This window comes from Rattus norvegicus, chromosome 5 (assembly GCF_036323735.1).
Source record: "Rattus norvegicus strain BN/NHsdMcwi chromosome 5, GRCr8, whole genome shotgun sequence".
Lineage (NCBI taxonomy): Eukaryota > Metazoa > Chordata > Mammalia > Rodentia > Muridae > Rattus > Rattus norvegicus.
In genome coordinates this window covers 90,942,101-90,960,220 of record NC_086023.1, presented here as the reverse complement: position 1 = coordinate 90,960,220, position 18,120 = coordinate 90,942,101, and the positions used below count along the sequence as shown (strand labels likewise).

The 18,120-nt window shown below is 38.1% G+C and overlaps 1 protein-coding gene across 14 annotated transcripts in view; it reads left to right on the top strand.

Annotated features, from left to right (window-relative positions):
• The window catches only part of Tle1 (TLE family member 1, transcriptional corepressor), an 83,937-nt gene that overhangs the window by 21,898 nt on the left and 43,919 nt on the right, over window positions 1-18,120 (top strand). For 8 of the 14 annotated variants that reach the window (XM_017593478.3, XM_039110257.2, XM_006238293.5 and 5 more), the window contains exons 5-6: window positions 6,957-7,019; window positions 8,489-8,563. In XM_017593478.3, coding sequence (XP_017448967.1) covers window positions 6,957-7,019; window positions 8,489-8,563 — 138 coding nt within the window. Of the gene's footprint in view, window positions 1-6,956; window positions 7,020-8,488; window positions 8,594-18,120 lie in introns of all 14 variants that reach the window. The other 6 variants (XM_008763786.4, XM_006238286.5, XM_017593476.3 and 3 more) reach the window with 1 other exon arrangement.

The following is an 18,120-nucleotide window of genomic DNA, read 5'->3' as shown; positions in this document are numbered from 1 at the left end:
GCATTAACTTTGGATGTAGAGGGGAAGTGCATGAACCCTGGGGAGTGGGCTCTTTATTCCTTGTAATTGAACAAAGTATGAGGAGTATGAGAAGAGAATGCTGAACTTTTAGGAATAGAATCCTGATATTGTCACACACTGATCCCCCAAGAACAAAGGTTAGTTTAAAAGCCTTGTAGAACATTTCTAGTTTTCATCCGTCACTGAGTTTTGAGGTATCTCTTGGTTTTAGCTCCTTGAAAGTATGCCTGTACCTCCTCTGCATCATTGTTATTTTGGTAGATGTTTTTGAATAGAGAGCCCGGCCAATGGTTCAATCACTAAGGATACTTGCAATATAACCCCGAAGAACTAAGTTTGATCCCAGCAGCTATGCAGAGTCTCATGCACTTGTGAGAGTAGAGACAGGATGATTCCTGGGACAATGATGGCTGTCTAACTAGTCAATGAAGTTTGCTTCTGATAAGGAACATCAAGGATACACAGTCCCTCTACTAGCCACAGCCTGGATATATAGATGCTCTCACTTTTTATGTACCTATACCACACACTCATAAAACACACACTGTTTGAGTTGACAATGGCCTCCAGATGCTAATTTGCTGTTTCTGCCATAAGGTGTCTGTTGTAACCTAACAGTACCAAAAATATTTTTAGCTTTGAGAGTAAAACCCTTTGCACGTGGAAAATTCAGTTGACAGTGTTTTAGTAGATGGTCTAGTTTTCAAGAAAGGTAGAAGGTGTTATTAAAGGCTTTAAAATGTGTTTTTTTAAGATTTATTTATTTTTATGTGACAAAGGTTTTGCCTACATGTATGCATGCATAACAATCATTCCTGGTGCAAGAAGACCATAAGGATCTCCTGGAATGGGAGTTATAGTTTATGAACTCCTGTGTGTCCTGGGGACCAAACCTATGTCTTCTACAAGATCAACAAATGATTGTTAGTCACCAAACTATTTCTTCATCCCCTAGTTTGGGAAACTCTTAATACTAACTAAGATAGGACCTGATATAACTACCCTGTCAGCATCGAAACCTAGAAGAGAAACATGGATGCAAAACATGGCTGTTAATTCATGCAACAGTAAGCATTTTATCAGGGAGCCCTTGGTATTTAGGCAGAAGACCGTATTCTTCTAAGAATCATCATCATTGTTATTTTCATTTATTTATTTATTCCCTACCCCCAACTACTGCTATCATCATTTTGAAGAGAATCAAAGGGAACATTTTGGGAAGTGTGGATATGGAAATTGGAGATTTAAAATCCCACTTAAAGAACTCACAAAGCATTTACATTCATCCTCACTGCCAGGAGGAAGGCACTCTTGTTGATATCATACATGTGGACAGAGCTGTGAAGCTCAGCAACTTGTAAGTAGAAGAAGCAAAGACTTGGACTGAGTTCTCCTGGCTTTCTGATCAGGTGGTATAAGGTTGCTTTGGAGACCCAACAAATGGGACTTGTTAATATTAAAATATGTTCTCTTACTACTTTCGTAGGTGAAGTGAGTAGCTGGAATGATGGTGGCCCAAGGCCACTAAACATGTTACTGTTTTATTATTTTAACCATATGCCATGCCTCTGTATCCATGTATCCCTGTGTGCATGTGTTACATACTCCAAATGAGTTATCATAATCCTTACCTTTTATGTTTTGCCATGCTAGGGTACTTGTGTATGTATATCAGGCAAGTAAGTACTGTACTTCTGATTTATATCTCCAGCTGTGCATATATTACTTAAAAATAATTTTATGTGTTTGTTTTGCTGAAATTTGTGAATTTATAACACATTCATGTCTAGTGTTCACAGAGAGAATGGGAGTTACAAGTAGTTGTGAGCCATCATATAGATGCTAGATCCCAGACTTTTGTAAAAGCAACCAGTGCTTTTAAATACTGAAGCATCTCTTTAGTCCCATGTATATCTCTTTTACAATTGAAATGTTAATTGCATTTGAAAGAGAATGAATAGGATGATGCTAGAATATGTGGAAGGTGGTAATGAGTACTACACAAACATGTCTCTACTGTGTGCATGTCCTAGTGTGTGCTGTGATGCATTGCATAACTACCAAAGAGGCAGGGAAGGGAGTGTATGTGCTCCGCAGGAGAATCTTGACTTTGAGTTACCTACCTTAAGTGGATGGTGATAGTGATAAATGAACTGTGCAGACCTCGCTGAGTTCTGGTTTGTATCTGGCACAGCTGTTCTGGTTTTGCCCCCTTGGGTAAAACAAGGTCATGGAGTTTGTTCCTACACAAATGCCCCGCCTGCACATTCCTTCTATAATGTGCTCTGTAATGCCATTCCATTGCTTGTCAGGAGAATTGGGTTGGTATCAATTAAATCCCATAAAACCAAAGAGCTAGTCTGCTCAGGGAACTAGAATCAAGTTGTAAGAGAAAAGGCAACTTTTACATATACCTTATCCTAAAGTTCTTGGAGTTTTTCCTTTCTCATGGATATGGCCTGTTCAGTTTGTGATTTTCATCCACTGATCTTTCCCCAACTTTTATCTTCATTCTTCTTAGTCTTATTTAAGACTAAGGCCTTGGATTGGCCTTAAAATCACTATGTAGTAGAAGACTTTGAACTACTCCAACTCACTTATATACGATCATACCCAGCCAGCAAACCTAGGGATTCATGTATCCATCCTGTCAATTTGACTACATATCTCGTTTTCTTGATTCTTTCTATTGCCTAATCTAGTAATAAAGGCAGTATCAAGCATAGATAGAAAATGATGAAATAGTAAAGACTTCTTTACAGATTGGATTTCCCTCTTCTCTCTTAATCTGCCCTTCTCACCTCCTCTTTTGTTCTGCTTTTGTTTTTCTTTGTTCTTTCCAGGTATAAGTTTGTTTGTTTGTTTGTTTGTTTGTTTGTTTGTTTTAGCTAAGCATGGACTTTCTCTGGTTTATTTACATAGAGGCAATACAGCTATTCAGGACTCCTATGTGCTTAGATGAATCAGGGTCTTTTTTAGCAAAGTCTTGGCGTTTGGTGACACCACATTTTTTCAACACGTCATGACTTGTTACACTCTAGACTGAGTTCTATTATTAGTAATATGTTTCACAGTTTATTTACTTTTTGGAAATAATAAATGTTAAAGTCTTAACCATTTTATTTTAAACATTGATTCTCTGTGAAGATTGTACTTAGGGAAAATCTTTTGGTCATTATAACTGTATAGGCATAATGAACTTTTTGAGCAGATTTTAATCTATAAATTTATTTACTTAAAAAAATTCAAACAGATTATTTTGGTAATTTTTCTCCCCCAGCTTTTCTCAGATTTTCCTTGTTTTCCTACCCATCCAACTTCTCTTTCAAAGAAAAAATAACAGCAAAGTAAACACAAGACCCACCAAAGAAGCACCATCATGATGTCCATTTGGTGTTAAACGACTGCTTCTAAATAATGGGACCTACCCTGGAATATAGTTGATAAACCCAGTCTCATTCCATTGAAAAAAACTGGCTTTTCTCTCCCAACAACAACTGTTATTATTATTACTATTATTAAAAAAAAAATCAGTGGATACATGGATGCGTGAACCCCTAGGTTTGATGACTGGGTATGATCATATATCAAGGAGTTGGAGAAGTTCAAGGTCTTCTTGGCAAGGATTGGGACTTTTTTTGCCCACTGCTCCTTCTCTTTGTTCTGGGGCTTTGTCTGGCTTGAACTTGTTTGGGTCATGTTCATACTGTCAGAATTCTTATTCTGTCTGGAAGGTACTGTTTCCATGGAGTGGTCCCCCAACTTTGGCTATTCGACTCTTTTACTCTGTTCTTCTGCATTGATCCCTGAGCCTGGAGGGGAGGGATTTAATGAAGATATGGTATGTAAGGCCAAGTGCTCAAAGGTCTCTCACTTGCAAATTGTCCAGTTGTGGGTCCTTGTATTTATTTCCATACACTACAAGAAGCTTCTCGTGCTTTAATCTATGGATATAGCAGTATGTCATTAAGAGTTGTGTTATTGCTATGTTCACTTAGTATACTTGGGCTCCTTAACAGTGACAGGCTTCGGTTCCACCTCATGGAACAGACAATACAATACAATACAATACAATACAATACAATACAATACAATACAATACAATACAATACAGTAGTAGTTGGTTAAAGTCTTAGTTAGTGTTTCTATTGCTGTTCATAAAATACCATGATCAAAAGCAACCTAGAGAAGAGTTTATTTCAGTTTGCAGCTCTATATCATAGTCCAGTACCGAGGGAAACCAGGGTAAAAACTCAAACTGGGCAGAAACCTGGAGGCAGGAACTGAAGCAAAGAGGAGTGCTGCTTATTGGCTTGATCCTTGTGACTTGTTCAGCCTGCTTCTTACAGTATTCAGGAAGGAACACCCCAAGGCTAACACTACACACATTGAATCATCAGTCCACACCAATCATCAATCAAGAAAATGTATTATATAGGCTTTTCCATAGTCAGTCTGGTTGGTAGCTTTCCTAGTTGAGGTTTCCTCTTCTAAAATGTGTTGACATAAAAGTCTCAAAATTCCAGTTTTGGCCATTCAGACTGGTGTATGATGAGATCTCAAAGTAGTTTTATTTGCAGTACCCCTGATAGCTAAGTAAGTTGAGGTTTTATAAGTGTTTCTCAGCCATTTGTGTTTCATCTTTTGAGAACTCTGCTTAGTTCTAGACCCCATTTTAAAATTGTGTTTTCTAGACATTCACTGTTGAGTTCTTTGTATATTCTAGATACTATATACCTCTGCCCTTGTATAATTAGTAAGAATTTTATTTTTAGACTATGTGTCTCTATTCAGTTGATGGTATCCTTTACTATATAGCAGCTTTTCAGATTGATGAGGTCCCATTTATTAATTGTTGGTTTTAATGCCTGCACTGTCAGGATCTTGTTCAGGATCCTGTGCCAATAATTTCCAGCCTATTTCCTGCTTTCTCTTTTATCAGATTGAGGGTCTGGTCTTATGTTGAGGCCTTTGATTCACTTGGAATTGGTTTTTTTTTTTTTATTTTTTAACAGGATGATAACTTTTGGTTGTATTTCCATTCTTCTACACATAGCTATCCAATTTGAACATCACCATTTGTTAAGATACTCTTATCTCCAGTATGTATTTTTGGCTCCTTTGGCTTTATGTCCAGGTGTTAAGTTCTTCTAGTTCATTGATCAACTTGTTTCTTTTCCTTACTATTACTGGTCTGCAGTATAATTTTAAATCTGAGATGATTATACCTCCAACAGTTTTGTTAAACAGCATTCTTTTAACGTTCATTCTCATTCTCTCTCTCTCTCTCTCTCTCTCTCTCTCTCTCTCTCTCTCTCTCTCTGTGTGTGTGTGTGTGTGTGTCTGTGTCTGTATATATGTGTGTGTCCATATGATTTAAGATTATTTTTTAATATCTATGAAGTATTTTGCTGAGAATTGCATTGAATCTATAGAAAAGCAATGGTAATCCTATGATGAACCTTAACTGTCTTCTTTAATTTCCTTCTTCAATATCTTATAGTTTTTAATCCTACAAGTCTTTTACTTGATTTGGTTAGAGGTATTACAAGATATTTTTGAAGTTATCATGAAAGGTAGTTTCTCTGATTTCTTTTCTAGAATGTTTTGTTAACTGGTATATAAGGTTTATGATATGTATATCAATTTTGTATCCCACTACTTTGCTGAAAATATTTGTAAGCTATAGAAATTTCCTAGTGGTATCTAGGGTATTTTATATATAGAATCCTACTGTCTACAACAAGAACCGCCCCCTCTCCCCACGCCAACTTTCTTGATCTCTTTTAGTTGTCTTATTGCTCTAGCTAAGACTTTGCACACTATATTGAACAAGTGTGGAGAGAACGGACTTCATTGTCTGGTTTGTGATTTTAGTAGGCTTTAAGTTTCTGTTTAGAATGTTGGCTGATGTCTTGGTATAATTTGTCTTTGTTATGTTTCCATATATCTCGTGCATCCCTTGTTACTCTAGTACCTTTTATCATGAAGGAATGTATGATTTTATCAAAGTCACACACACTTTCTTGCAGATGTCGTGATTTCATTCATCATTATGGCTCTATAAAATTCTATTGTGTACATGGATCACATTTTCTTTAATCTGTTCCTCTGTTCCTAGGCTGGTTCTGCTTCCGAATAATTGTGAATAGGGATATCATGTGTGGTGCGTTGACTTATACAAGAGTGATATAGCTGGCTCATGCAGTAGTTCTATTTTCAGCTTTTTAGGAATCTCCACAGCTCTGTAGTTTCATCAGTTTACACTTGCACCAGCAGTGTATAGTGAACAAAAACAAGGGAGGAAGGCTGTGCCAATACCCCCTTTCTTCTGCTTTTGTCCTTTACACCTTGGAAAAGCAGGTTGCCTTGATATGGTTTTTGATATCACTTTGAATGAACTTGCTGTAACTGTAAAAATGTCCCATAGTAATCCATTGAAGGTACTCAATGAGAAGATATTAGGGGATTTGAAACTCCAGATTCAAGTGACAGTATAATCTAAACCATATATATTTTCTGATTCAAATACTCCTTATTTTTATTTTTTTAATGAAAAATTATGTATATTTTGCCAGTATGTGTGTCTGTACACCATGTGTGTGCCTAGTACTCACACAGGTTAAAAGAGTGCATGGGAACTGGAGTTACAACTTGTTGTGAACCATTATGTGGGTGCTAGAAGTGGAATCTGGGTTCTGGGAGAACAGCCATTTCACCAGCTCCATCATTATCTTTTAAGTGACCAATAAAATTTGCACTTACGCCTGTTCTATAGGGAGCTCTGGTATCTATAGTTTATTTCCAGGTAATTATTGGTAATGTGGCTTAAGGAACAATTTTCTACCTCTGGGAATGAGATTTGAAGACTAAAGTTTCACCTTCTGAACTGATTGGGAGGTGTTCTAAACATGTGTGTGGCTTTGTCTTTGTAGACCGAAATCGCCAAGAGATTGAATACCATTTGTGCACAAGTCATCCCATTTCTGTCTCAGGAAGTAAGTAAAATGTTCAGCTGTTAAAGTGCAATTATGCTGCTTCTCTGTTTGCAAATTAGCCAGTTTTAAGATGTTAATTTTATCACAGGGAACAAGTGTGAAGAACATCTGTTACATCTCAAGTGTGTCAACCCTGTCATTCTGTCTAAGGCATACAAGGGCAGGCTGCTGGAGGGGTGACAGTATCTCAACCCCAAATAATAATAATTATTTTTTTAAACTGAAACGTGACTATGAAGCATAAAGAAATCTATCTCTCTCTCTCCCTCCCTCCCTCCCTCTCTCTCTCTCTCTCTCTCTCTCTCTCTCTCTCTCTCTCTCTCTCTCTCTCTGTGTGTGTGTGTGTGTGTGTGTGTCACTATGACCTGGAACTCCTTGGGTAGAATAAGCTGAAGCTGGCCTCAGATTGACAAAACACTGTTCCTTTCTCAGTGCCACCACTGCTGGCTAGGTGTATGTTTGAGTAATAAATGCTTGATATGATTCAGGTACCCTTTTCTCTTTTCTTGAGCTGACTTGAAAGTAACTGCATTGGGGTTGATCTACATGAAAGCATGTATGCATAGTCAAGATTCATTCCATGGAGAGCGTAGATGGTAATCATCATAAGAATAAAATGAATAATCATATCATGTTGATTCACAGAGTAATAGATAAGCCATGTGGTTTGAGTTTACATTAATATGTGCAGAAGGAACCCTTCATAGAAGTAATTGGAGATTAATTCAGCATTGTATTTCAGTTTTGCTTTGAAAGTGTTATCTTCTTTTGGGTACAGAGGAATAATGTGTTTTCAATATGTAAAGATAAACTTACGGTGACAGGCGGGAGGCCAAGCTTAAGTGTGGAGTTGGTTGTAGAGCACCCTGAGCGCCTTTTGATTGCTTGCTAGCTTTCAGTGACCTCTACTGGTCTCCTCAAGTTAACTGTGACTATATGTTAACTACGTGTAGAGTTGGGGAGTGGACAAGGTGAGTTTTCATTCTTTAAACTGAAAACAGAACTTTCTCCTTGGAGTGTAATATCAAAAGACTCAGATAAATATTGAAAAAATTTCTAGTTTTTTTAACAATATTGCTGATGCATCTAGATTTTATTTTTCACCAGAGAAAACACCGACTGACTGGTTCCATTTTAAGTTTCAAGAGAGGTGAATTATTATAAACGTCATGTGCCTAAACATACCACTATAAGCTAGGACAGTCAGTCCTCCATGTTCTGTTTTTTGTAGTATCTAAAGACAGGTCATCATTATTGATATCCACTCTGATATTTACTATCCCACTGGGAGTTTAGTGATGCTGGAACTCTTCAGAAATAAAGAGAAGCACTGTCACATTGTCCTTTCTCTTTGTTCTGTGTTCTGTAAAATAACACTTGCATGATGACCTGCCTTTTGGTCTTTGTTGTCAGAATGAACAGGGAAATTCTTAGCTGTTGCTAACAGTTTTTTCTCCTTGTTTTCAAAGCATCAACAACAGGTGGCCCAGGCTGTCGAACGTGCCAAACAGGTGACCATGGCAGAGTTGAATGCCATCATCGGGGTACGTGGCCTACCAGGTCTACCTCCTACAGTGTGTATCACCAGCTTTCATTTCTTTATGGTTTGATGGTATAGCACTCAACTAAGTTTGTGTAACTTATAGATGAGTTATTTGGTTAATAAGGGAGGGAGAAAGGGGACTAGGGTTGTGTAGAGACGTGTAGGGAAGAGGACGTCATAGCACAAGAACAATGAGAGAACACTAGAAGAGGAAGGAAAATAACTCTCATTTAAGAGAAGTAAAGAAGTTTATCCTGTGATACGTGAAACCACCCTTGCTGCTAGTAGTAGGGTAGAAGGTGTAGGTCACTTTCTAAATACTTTCCTTGTTTCTTTTTGTCTAGTGTCATTCTACCACAGTGAGGTCAATACAGGACTTTGAATTATTCCCAAGTACTTCTTGCCTTTTGCTTTCTAGGCACTGAAACCTGTGTGGTTGTTTGATTCTTCTCTTTCTGGTTCCCCTTTCATGAATTTTAAAGTGGCATGCCAATGAAAAACTCCCTTTCCAGGGAAGAAGTGTTAATTGTCTGCCCTAGTGCTCTGTGGCCTTTCAGGGTTCATGTCTCTGGAGTTTAGCCATCTCTTCTTGCTGGTGAAGTTGGTTTCTCTTGTCAATCACAAGGAATTTGTTCTGCATTAAGGGATCCAGTAAGCCAGGCATTCTGTCTCTTCCTTTGCTGGAGTTCAGCTCCACCCACTGTAGAACCTAAGGTGGTTCTCACATGTTCTGCTCCTTTTAGATTAAAGGAAAGAAGTAGCTGAAATGGAGGTAGGGTCCTTTATTTTATTCATACCCAAGTTCCTCAAATGAATTCAAAATCACTCATTTATCAATTTATGTTAATTGCTTGTGAGAAGATGCCCTGCTGGTCTTTATAGTTCCCTCAGACACTTTGTAATGATAATTAGACATGCTGCTGTAGGGATTAAGAGTGCCATAGTCCAGTGCTGTGACAGACAATGGAACCAGTTAATCTATCAAGGTTTAAAATTACATCCCCACTGGAGATGGGAAAAACACAAGAGCCAAGGAGGATTAAAGAATGAGCCCCAGCTTGAAAACCCTCCTTTCATCAGTTTCTCAATTGCAGATCTGCAGTTGGGGTGCCTGTGGTAAGCTATTGGCAGTCAATTAGGTGAAATAAACTGGGAGGGTGACCTTCATTTCCTTTTAATAGCTTTTTCTTCCGTGAACCAGGGAGCTTCAGTGGATTTTCAGCTTAGATTTTATTCAAGCCGCTTTATTGCACTTGACAGCTTAGCTCTGCATAAACAGTTCTCCCTCCTTCCCCCCAGGTCTGGGCTCTGTCTTTCTTCCCCTCCTGTATCACATTTTTGACTGTTACTTAGTGGGCTCTCTAATCACATTCAACAAAGAACACAATTATGCCTGCATTTGTCTGCTGCCTTCTCTACCCTTTTCTAGTGTAATGAATTGCTTTATTTCAGAGATCAAATCAAATATTCACTGGCATTTTTGCACATACCGTGTTTGATTAGAAGAGACTAATCGTGATTGTACTTGGAGCTGGAGCAAGGGATTTTTTTAACCAAATGAATGAGGATGGAAAAGCCTGTTTTGATTAAAAGAAAACATATGCAAAGCAGATCTCAAGGGCCCTGTTCAACTTTGTGGGACATGTTTGTTTTCTGATAGGCTCTAAATTATTACATGTAATTTTTCTGGTCTTTGTTTGACAGTACTGGGGATTGAACCTGTGGCCTCACACATACTAAGAAAGTACTCAACAAATGAGCCACAGGGCCAGCTACGTGTAATTTTTCAATAATAGAATGAATACTAGTTTTTGAGTTCTCAGAGACACTGCCCAGACCGTTAAAATCTTTGTACCTGAATTGCAAAAGGAGGAAAATGCATTAGCCAGACAGATATTTATAGTTAATATTCATTTTGAATAGAATCAGAAAATAAAAATAGGTTATTTTAGAAGGGTGGGTGAATTGCAAATTTTATTAATAGCTTTAGTTTAGAAAAACATGTTGAGATTACAAAGTAAGATTAGCTTGATAGTAATAACCCAAGTTGGAGAATTGGGCCAAGAGTTAATGTATCATGGTGTGTTCAGCATTTCAGCATATGCAGTTTTTAATCATTCAAGTGGTGGGCTCTTTATGATTTATGACAGGCTCTTTGAAAGTTTGCAATGATCAGAAATAGCCCCTGACTTTAGTTTCATGCTATGGCATATGCTTGATTTTTGCTTGAAAAGAACTGCATATATCCTAGAAAATTGAAGTAGCATAAAATCGGGCTGACAATTCAGTGGACCTTTGCACCCCTTCATTGCACATGCAGTGTGCCAGCCCGTCTGGCCAGAGGGGAGGAAGCACTGGGAGACTGTTCACTCAGCAGCTGTGCAGAGAAAATGCAGCCTGTTTGTTAGCAGCTGTCAGTATTGTTCTAGGGTGGGTTAGGGTGAAGAACAATTGTAGAGGCCAAGCTCTTCATCTTCATTGACTTTCAGGCTAAGAAAAGAAAAGGTTTAGACATCTATTTTAAGTGTGAAAGATCATGGAAGAGTACCCTTTAAAATGCAAATGGGATGAAACCTTCCCTTCCTTTCAAGGTACTATCCTAGCTCTTATGGCTTGCTTGTCATTGCTAAAGATATTTTAGCAAAGTAGCCTGGGCTTGTCAAGGACACCAAACTCTCGGTGAGCTCAGCTTCTGTTCTTGGCCTCTGAGTACTCTTCTTCTACTGGAGGAGTGGGAAGGTTCTACTTTTTTTGTCCTTGTTAGTGAGTGATGCCAATTTCTTACCAGCATATTAATGTTCTGCAATCTAGGAGAAATACTGAATTTTAGTTCTTTTCTATTTGCCGTCAGCCTTTATCTAGAGTATTGATATTTAAGGGAGAATTTTCACTTAGTTATTTTTAACTAAGTTACTCAAATATTTTTGTTACTTTTTTTAAAGATAGGTTTTTACTATATAGCTCTGATTAACTTGCTACTAGCTGTGTAAACCATGTTGAATTCATGGAGATGCCTCCAAATGTCTTGATTTCTGAGTGCTAGGATTAAAGGTACTTAGCCAACACACCTGGCCTTTTGTTGACCTGCTAAAAGCAGCTTTGATAGCAAACTTGTTGACTGGCAGAATATTAACTACAACATTGCTTTTATTTTAAGAGAGAGAGAGAGAGAGAGAGAGAGAGAGAGAGAGAGAGAGAGAGTGTGTGTGTGTGTGTGCGCGCATGCGTGCGCGCGCGCGCACATGTGTTGATCCTTCTGCTGTTTACGTGTGTTTCCAGGGTCAAACTCAGGTCAAATTCACCAAGCCAAAGTTGGATTTCAGATTAGCACTTTACCAACTGGACCACTTCCCTGGCCAACAGGATTTTTAGTGAAGACTCCCTCCTTTTCCCCATATATTTGTGCTGTATTTACATCATTCTGTCCTGCTCTTCCCCATACCTTTTCCATTTCCACTCTCCTTCAAATTCATTACCTCTTTAATTCCCCTCTTGGCTCCTATCTTCACACACATACCTGGTGTAAGCACATACATGCACACACAGAATGCACACCCTATGGAATCCATTCCATGTTTCTCATATGTGCTTAGGGATGACCGTTTGGGATTACCTAACCTATTAGGGAGCTTGTTCTTGGAAAAGATGAGTTGTTACTTTTAGTAGTCATTAACTGTTTCTATCTCTGTCCAAGTGTAGGTAAGGCCTGGTGAGGTTTCCCCATCTACATTGAGATGCCAACTGATGTTGTCATTGGGTAGGTGTTGTTTTAGCAGTCATACTGTTCATGGATGCAGCTTCCTGTCATACAACTGTGAAGCTAACAAAGCATGACAATGACTGCAAGATAGTACCGAGGGTGCAGTACTGGCACTTACGGCTTGGCAGTAAGCAAGAGCCATCTAAGTGAACTTAAGGTTTACTGTATAGGAGAGAATTCATGCCCAATACTGAGTACCCAGCGAGCTACCTGCGGTTGGTGAGATCATGGACCTTAGGAGAAACTACTAAACCAGTATTATTTCCCAACCTTATTCAAATATGCTTATAGTCACTAAGAAGGAATAGCTCTTATTCTACATCAAAGAAGCTTTTTTCCTTTCCTTTTTCCCCCCATTTTACTGCAAGGATTGTTCCAATTGGACCAATTAATTTCACACAAAACCACTGTTGGAAAATAATGCATTGTGGGAAAGAAAACCTCATTCATTTGAGGCCTTGCTCCTGTATTGAATGTAGAGCCATATTGATGCCTACAGCAATATTAAAACTTTTTTCTTTTTATTTAAACTTGGATTTTTACTAAAAACAAAATATAAAACCATCTGCTTATGTCTTACTAGTGCGGTGGCTAATGGCTACCTGAAACAGGGATGTAGAGAACTTGAGGGTGAGTCTATATTCTACATGAGACTGAACTAAAGCTTCTTTCAACCTGCTCAACTTTTATTGATTGATGTTTCAAATGAATTTTTTTCAATCAAGTTCTATCACAACAAAATTAATGTGGATGTCCATATGCTATAAAGCTACACAGCTGCAAAAAACCATGCTCCTCACCCACACTTAATAGATGTCTTCTGTGCAGTGAAATACATGCATTCGAAATGTCTAGCCTGGTCGCTAACAACCCCTTTATACATCAGGTAACCTTACTTCACAAGGGGTACGTGGTTTTTGTCATCCATTATGTTATTTAAATTTTCTTGCTTGCTGAAAGAAAATAATTGGATTTTGAGTGAAATAATGTAAAAATAAAAGCTGAGTGCCCCTTTTAATTTAAAGAAAACAATTACATGGTTGTGTATTTTATTTCTGGCCACTTGTTCTGTAATTTTCTGGTAGTTATACACAGTAGATAGGTACATTTTAGTGTCCCTGTAGATACACAAATGTATGTATATCTGCAGATACACCTAGCTTCATATCTTTTGAGAGCCTAAGACCTTAGCTGGAAGCGGTCACCTAGCATGTGATCCAACTTCTATGAATTCTATGGTCATGGCAGTTTTGTCCGCCTCGTTTTATAGATGTAGTTGCCTAAGTTCTTAGGTGTAGCCTTGTGTGTATGGTTTATGCATGTTGCTGTGTCACCTCCTTGGCCTTTTCATGAGTTTTTGTGTTTCCTGAGTGCATTGTCTATGATTCAGCAGGGAAAAAGCACTGCCATTTTCCTCCCTGCCTGTTTGTTTCTGCAAACCTAGGACTTTGAATGTGCTACACATGCATTTTACTGCTGAGCTAGCCCTCCAGCCTTCTGTTTAGGCGTACGTACTCTGATGTTCAAACAAGAGGACAAATAGAGGTATAGCTAGGACAGACCAGTGTTGGTTTTCATTACTCAATAGAAGAGTATCCTAGTATCCTGCCTTTGTGATTTTAAGAGATACAGTAGAGATTATGTTTTCTGTCTATAAAATGTTAGTTTTTTTGGTAGTAGCCTCATTGTTGACTATATAAGAAAATGTGCACAGTTATCTATACCAGTATCTGAACTCGGGAACTCAAGAAATTTGGGGCTAATCTGGGGAATATTATTTTTCTTTGCAATCAATTTGGATACAGTGTGACTTATTTTTCATGCATATATTTTCTATAAAGACCAGGATGGCTTCAGTAATTGGTTAGGTTTCTACATTCCTGCTTCATAGGTAAACTCACACCTCTCTATACTTTTAAACCAACTTTATATGAAACACAAATAAAGCTTAGATTATTGTGCCTTGAAAGCTGTGGAATATGTGTGTGTATGGGATGCCTGTGTGTCTGCCCAGGGAGGGGACTATAATAATCAATTATAGATATAAAAAGCGCTGCACTGTTGCATGGGATGATTGCTTCAAGGATTAGCAAACTGTTGGATTATTTTCCTTTACCTATAGCTGTTGGTTCTTGATGAGATTGTAATGTTGGAAGCTTAAAGAGGATGAGCTGCTTATTTTTAGGACAATGCAACTAATGCCAGGAAAGCCAATCTTTAAACCTACCTTACATGCCTTTCTAGAAGAGTGTATCCTGATACTTGGAGAAGATCACAAAGGTACAATAAAGATGAATCTTCTTGTTTCAAAGATGTAAACCTTAAATTCTAATAGTGTAAGTCAATTCTACCATATTCTGCCCCCATTTTTTCTTTCATAAAACAGTCTCACTGTATAGCCCAGGCTGGCCTGCAACTCAGATCCACCTGTTCGAGCTTTCCTCATAAAAGAATTATAGATGTGTGAGTTTTAGTTGATTCCTTGGTATGAGCATTTCATACTTATACATATATGTTTTTAAGAGGGAGAAACTGCTCCATAGAATATAGGGTGTTGCATTTTATAGGTTAAACATGTGTGGGCCTGTGAGGATTTTTAAAATTGAGATACGGTTCATGTTAAATTGACCCTTTAAGTCTCATAGTTCATTAGTATATTTAACCATCACTGTCTCATTCTAAAATGTCACCACTGAAAGAAACCCCGTGTCTGTTATCATTGACTTCCCATGTCCTCTTTTTAACTGGCTTGTTCAGAACACTATATATAAGTAAATTCATATAATATATAATCATTCATATTTGGCTTATTTTATTTAGCACAATGTTTTTAAGGTTTTTCCCATCCCTAAGTGGCCTGGGAAGTGCTCTATAGACCAGGCTGGCTACAGACTCACTGGGATTTTCCTGCTCATTATGCCTCTGGAGTATTGGGATTAAAGACATAAGCTCCAGGTCTCAGATATTTTATGTTTTGAGACAGGGTTTGGGCTGGTTACAATCTGTGTATTTAAGAATGACCTTGAGCATGTGCAGCCTTCTGGGTGCTGGGATTGTAGACATGCTCTACTGTGGCCTTTATGTAGTACTGAGGGTCAGCTCCAGGGTTAAATATGCATTAGAGAAATGCTCTACCAAGTGAATTATAATTGGTATTTTCAGTCAATTTTATTAAGGAAATAATAGCATGGCATATATTTATCCCCTTTATTTGTCCATTTGTAAGTTCAGTAGACCATCATGTTGTGTCTACTTGTTGGCTGTTTTGGATAATACTGCTGTGAAATAATTCACAGGAGTTGAATTCTGTCCTTTTACCATATGTGTCCCCAGGATAGGACTCAGTTCTTCAGGCTTGGCCGCAGGAGGCTGTCTCTGGTCCTATTTGTAAGTTTTTAATGCAGATTTTTTTCTTCTGTTGGGAGTAAACCTAGGAGTGGGATTTGCAGGCCATTAGGTAACTTTATTTTCCAAAGTGCCTATACTGTTTTACATCTCCAGTGGTGTATGTGGAGTCCAGGTTCTGTACCATACATTTTCATACCTTGTCTACTTTGTTAGAGTGTAGCCACTGTAGGTGTAAAGAGGTAGATCCTTGTGTTTTAATTTACAATTCCTTTCTGGTTTTTTAAATGGATCTACCTAACACGGCTTTTAAAAATGTTTTCAGACCCTTTAAGTACTAGATATCAGACATAAGTCAGGCAGGGAAGGTGGGATATATATTGTAGTGGCTACACAAATGAGCTGGTCGCAGCAAAATTCAGAAAGAATAAAGATGGCAAGGTTTTAGAGGTGTGGCCTTTTCTTTCGGATCCCTTTCTGGATTTCTGTCACTTTATTTTGCTTTTTCAGCTTTATTGGAGCACTGTTGACAAATAGAAATTCTATTTAAGAAGTATAACATAATGTTTTGATTATATTATTACAATCAAACTGATGAACATTTTAATCATCTCATAGTCTAATCTCTGTGTAGGTGTGTGTGCGTGCATAAGTGTGTGTGCATAAACTTAAGATCTCTTAGCAAATTTCAAATACACTACATGGCATTATTACCGGTGGCCACCATGCCGATTTAGATTTCCAGAAGTTATCTTATGTAAATTGAAACTTTGAATCATTTGACCATCATCTTCTATTTTGCCTAACTCCTGGTAACTACTTTCATTCACTCTGTGCTTCTCAGAGAATCTAGATTCAGGTCAGGCCTGGGGATGTAGCTTAATTATTAAGAGTTCTTGTCTAATATGCATGAAATTATGAATTTGATCACCAATACTGTCATAAATTGAGTATAGTGGAAAATATCTCAAAATCTAGAATTCAGGGGTCATCTTAGCTACATACTCCACCCCCACGCCCCCACCACACACACACACACACACACACACACACACACACACACACTCACTCACACCCTCAGTACTGGACTAACAATGATAACAACATGGAATGATACTGTGGTGAGCATGTGAGTGCAAATGACTCTGAGACAATTTTATTTCCTTCTAGAGTAGGATTGCTGCATCACTTACTTAGTCTTTCTGTTCTGAATTTGTTTTTAGAAGCTGTCTAGTGTTTCCTATAATAATATTTGTCATTTAGGTTCCCAGAAACACTATCTGTAGGCTTACTTTCTTCTATACCTTTCACTAAAACTTACCTGGTTTCCTTTTGATATTATCATCCTGAAAGGCATCTCAATTTTTCTGAATGAACACTGATGAACAGTGATACATTTTGATATTTCTTTGATGTGACCCTTGAGAATTCCTTTTGTCTGTTTATTTGTCGTTGTTGAAGTATTGCCTAGTTCAGATTATGGTTTGCAGGTATTTTTTCCTATTTCTTAGATCATCCCTGTGTCAATTTCTGGACCTTTCAGTGCATTGCTACTTTATCTTCATTGCTTTCAAATGACTGGCGAGTTCTTGGTCCCAGTAAGTCGCAGCTTTCTGCTTGTCACTCTTGCCCCTCAGAGAGAATGAGAGAGATGGGAGGGGGGCACTCATGTAATAGGTTTTCAGATCTCTTAAGAGTGGCCTTGAAGTCGATGCTGCCAGACAAACTTCCCACTTGATTATGGAGGGCACCACTTTCTTTCTTCTGTTCTCTAGACCCCCAAGAGAAGAACAGAGAAAAATAGAGAGCTAGAAATTAAGGAAGAACATTCTTCAGAGTTCAACAATGTCACATCTCGCTCCCTTAACAATGTTTACATACATATTGTTCTCAGTGCTGCTTACTGTGATTCAGGTGTGGAGATGCCAGCTAAGGGAGGGCCTTTCAGTCTAGTTTGGTTAAGTGTGATTTTGGTGACATGGTTTTTCCTGGGTTTATAAAATGGATTAAACTGGAATTTGGTGGCTGGTGGCATGGAGAATTCTTAGTCCCATGCATACTTTTTTCATAGTTTGTGTACTTTCTGGGCAGCTCTATAGCGATGGATCCTGTTGCACTTGTGATTGAGAAGAAAAATGATAGTGACCACACCACTAATGGTTGTTCCAAATGTCAGTAATAGAGGCAGGTTTATTATAGTATAAATTCAAATAGCACGGCTACTTCATGATATGAATGAGGATATTTCATTCCCTGTGGGTTTTCAGGGTTTGGTGTATGCTCTGACCTTTTACTCAGCCAGTTCCTACCTCTTTAAGTCAGAGCAAATCTACACTTTATATGACCTGTTTAGGTATCAGAACACTCCGTGGAAAATTTCAAGGTAGCCCCAATTTGCCTTTTATTTCTTCCTTTCTTTATTGTTTGAATTTTTAAGTTGTCACTAAGATCAG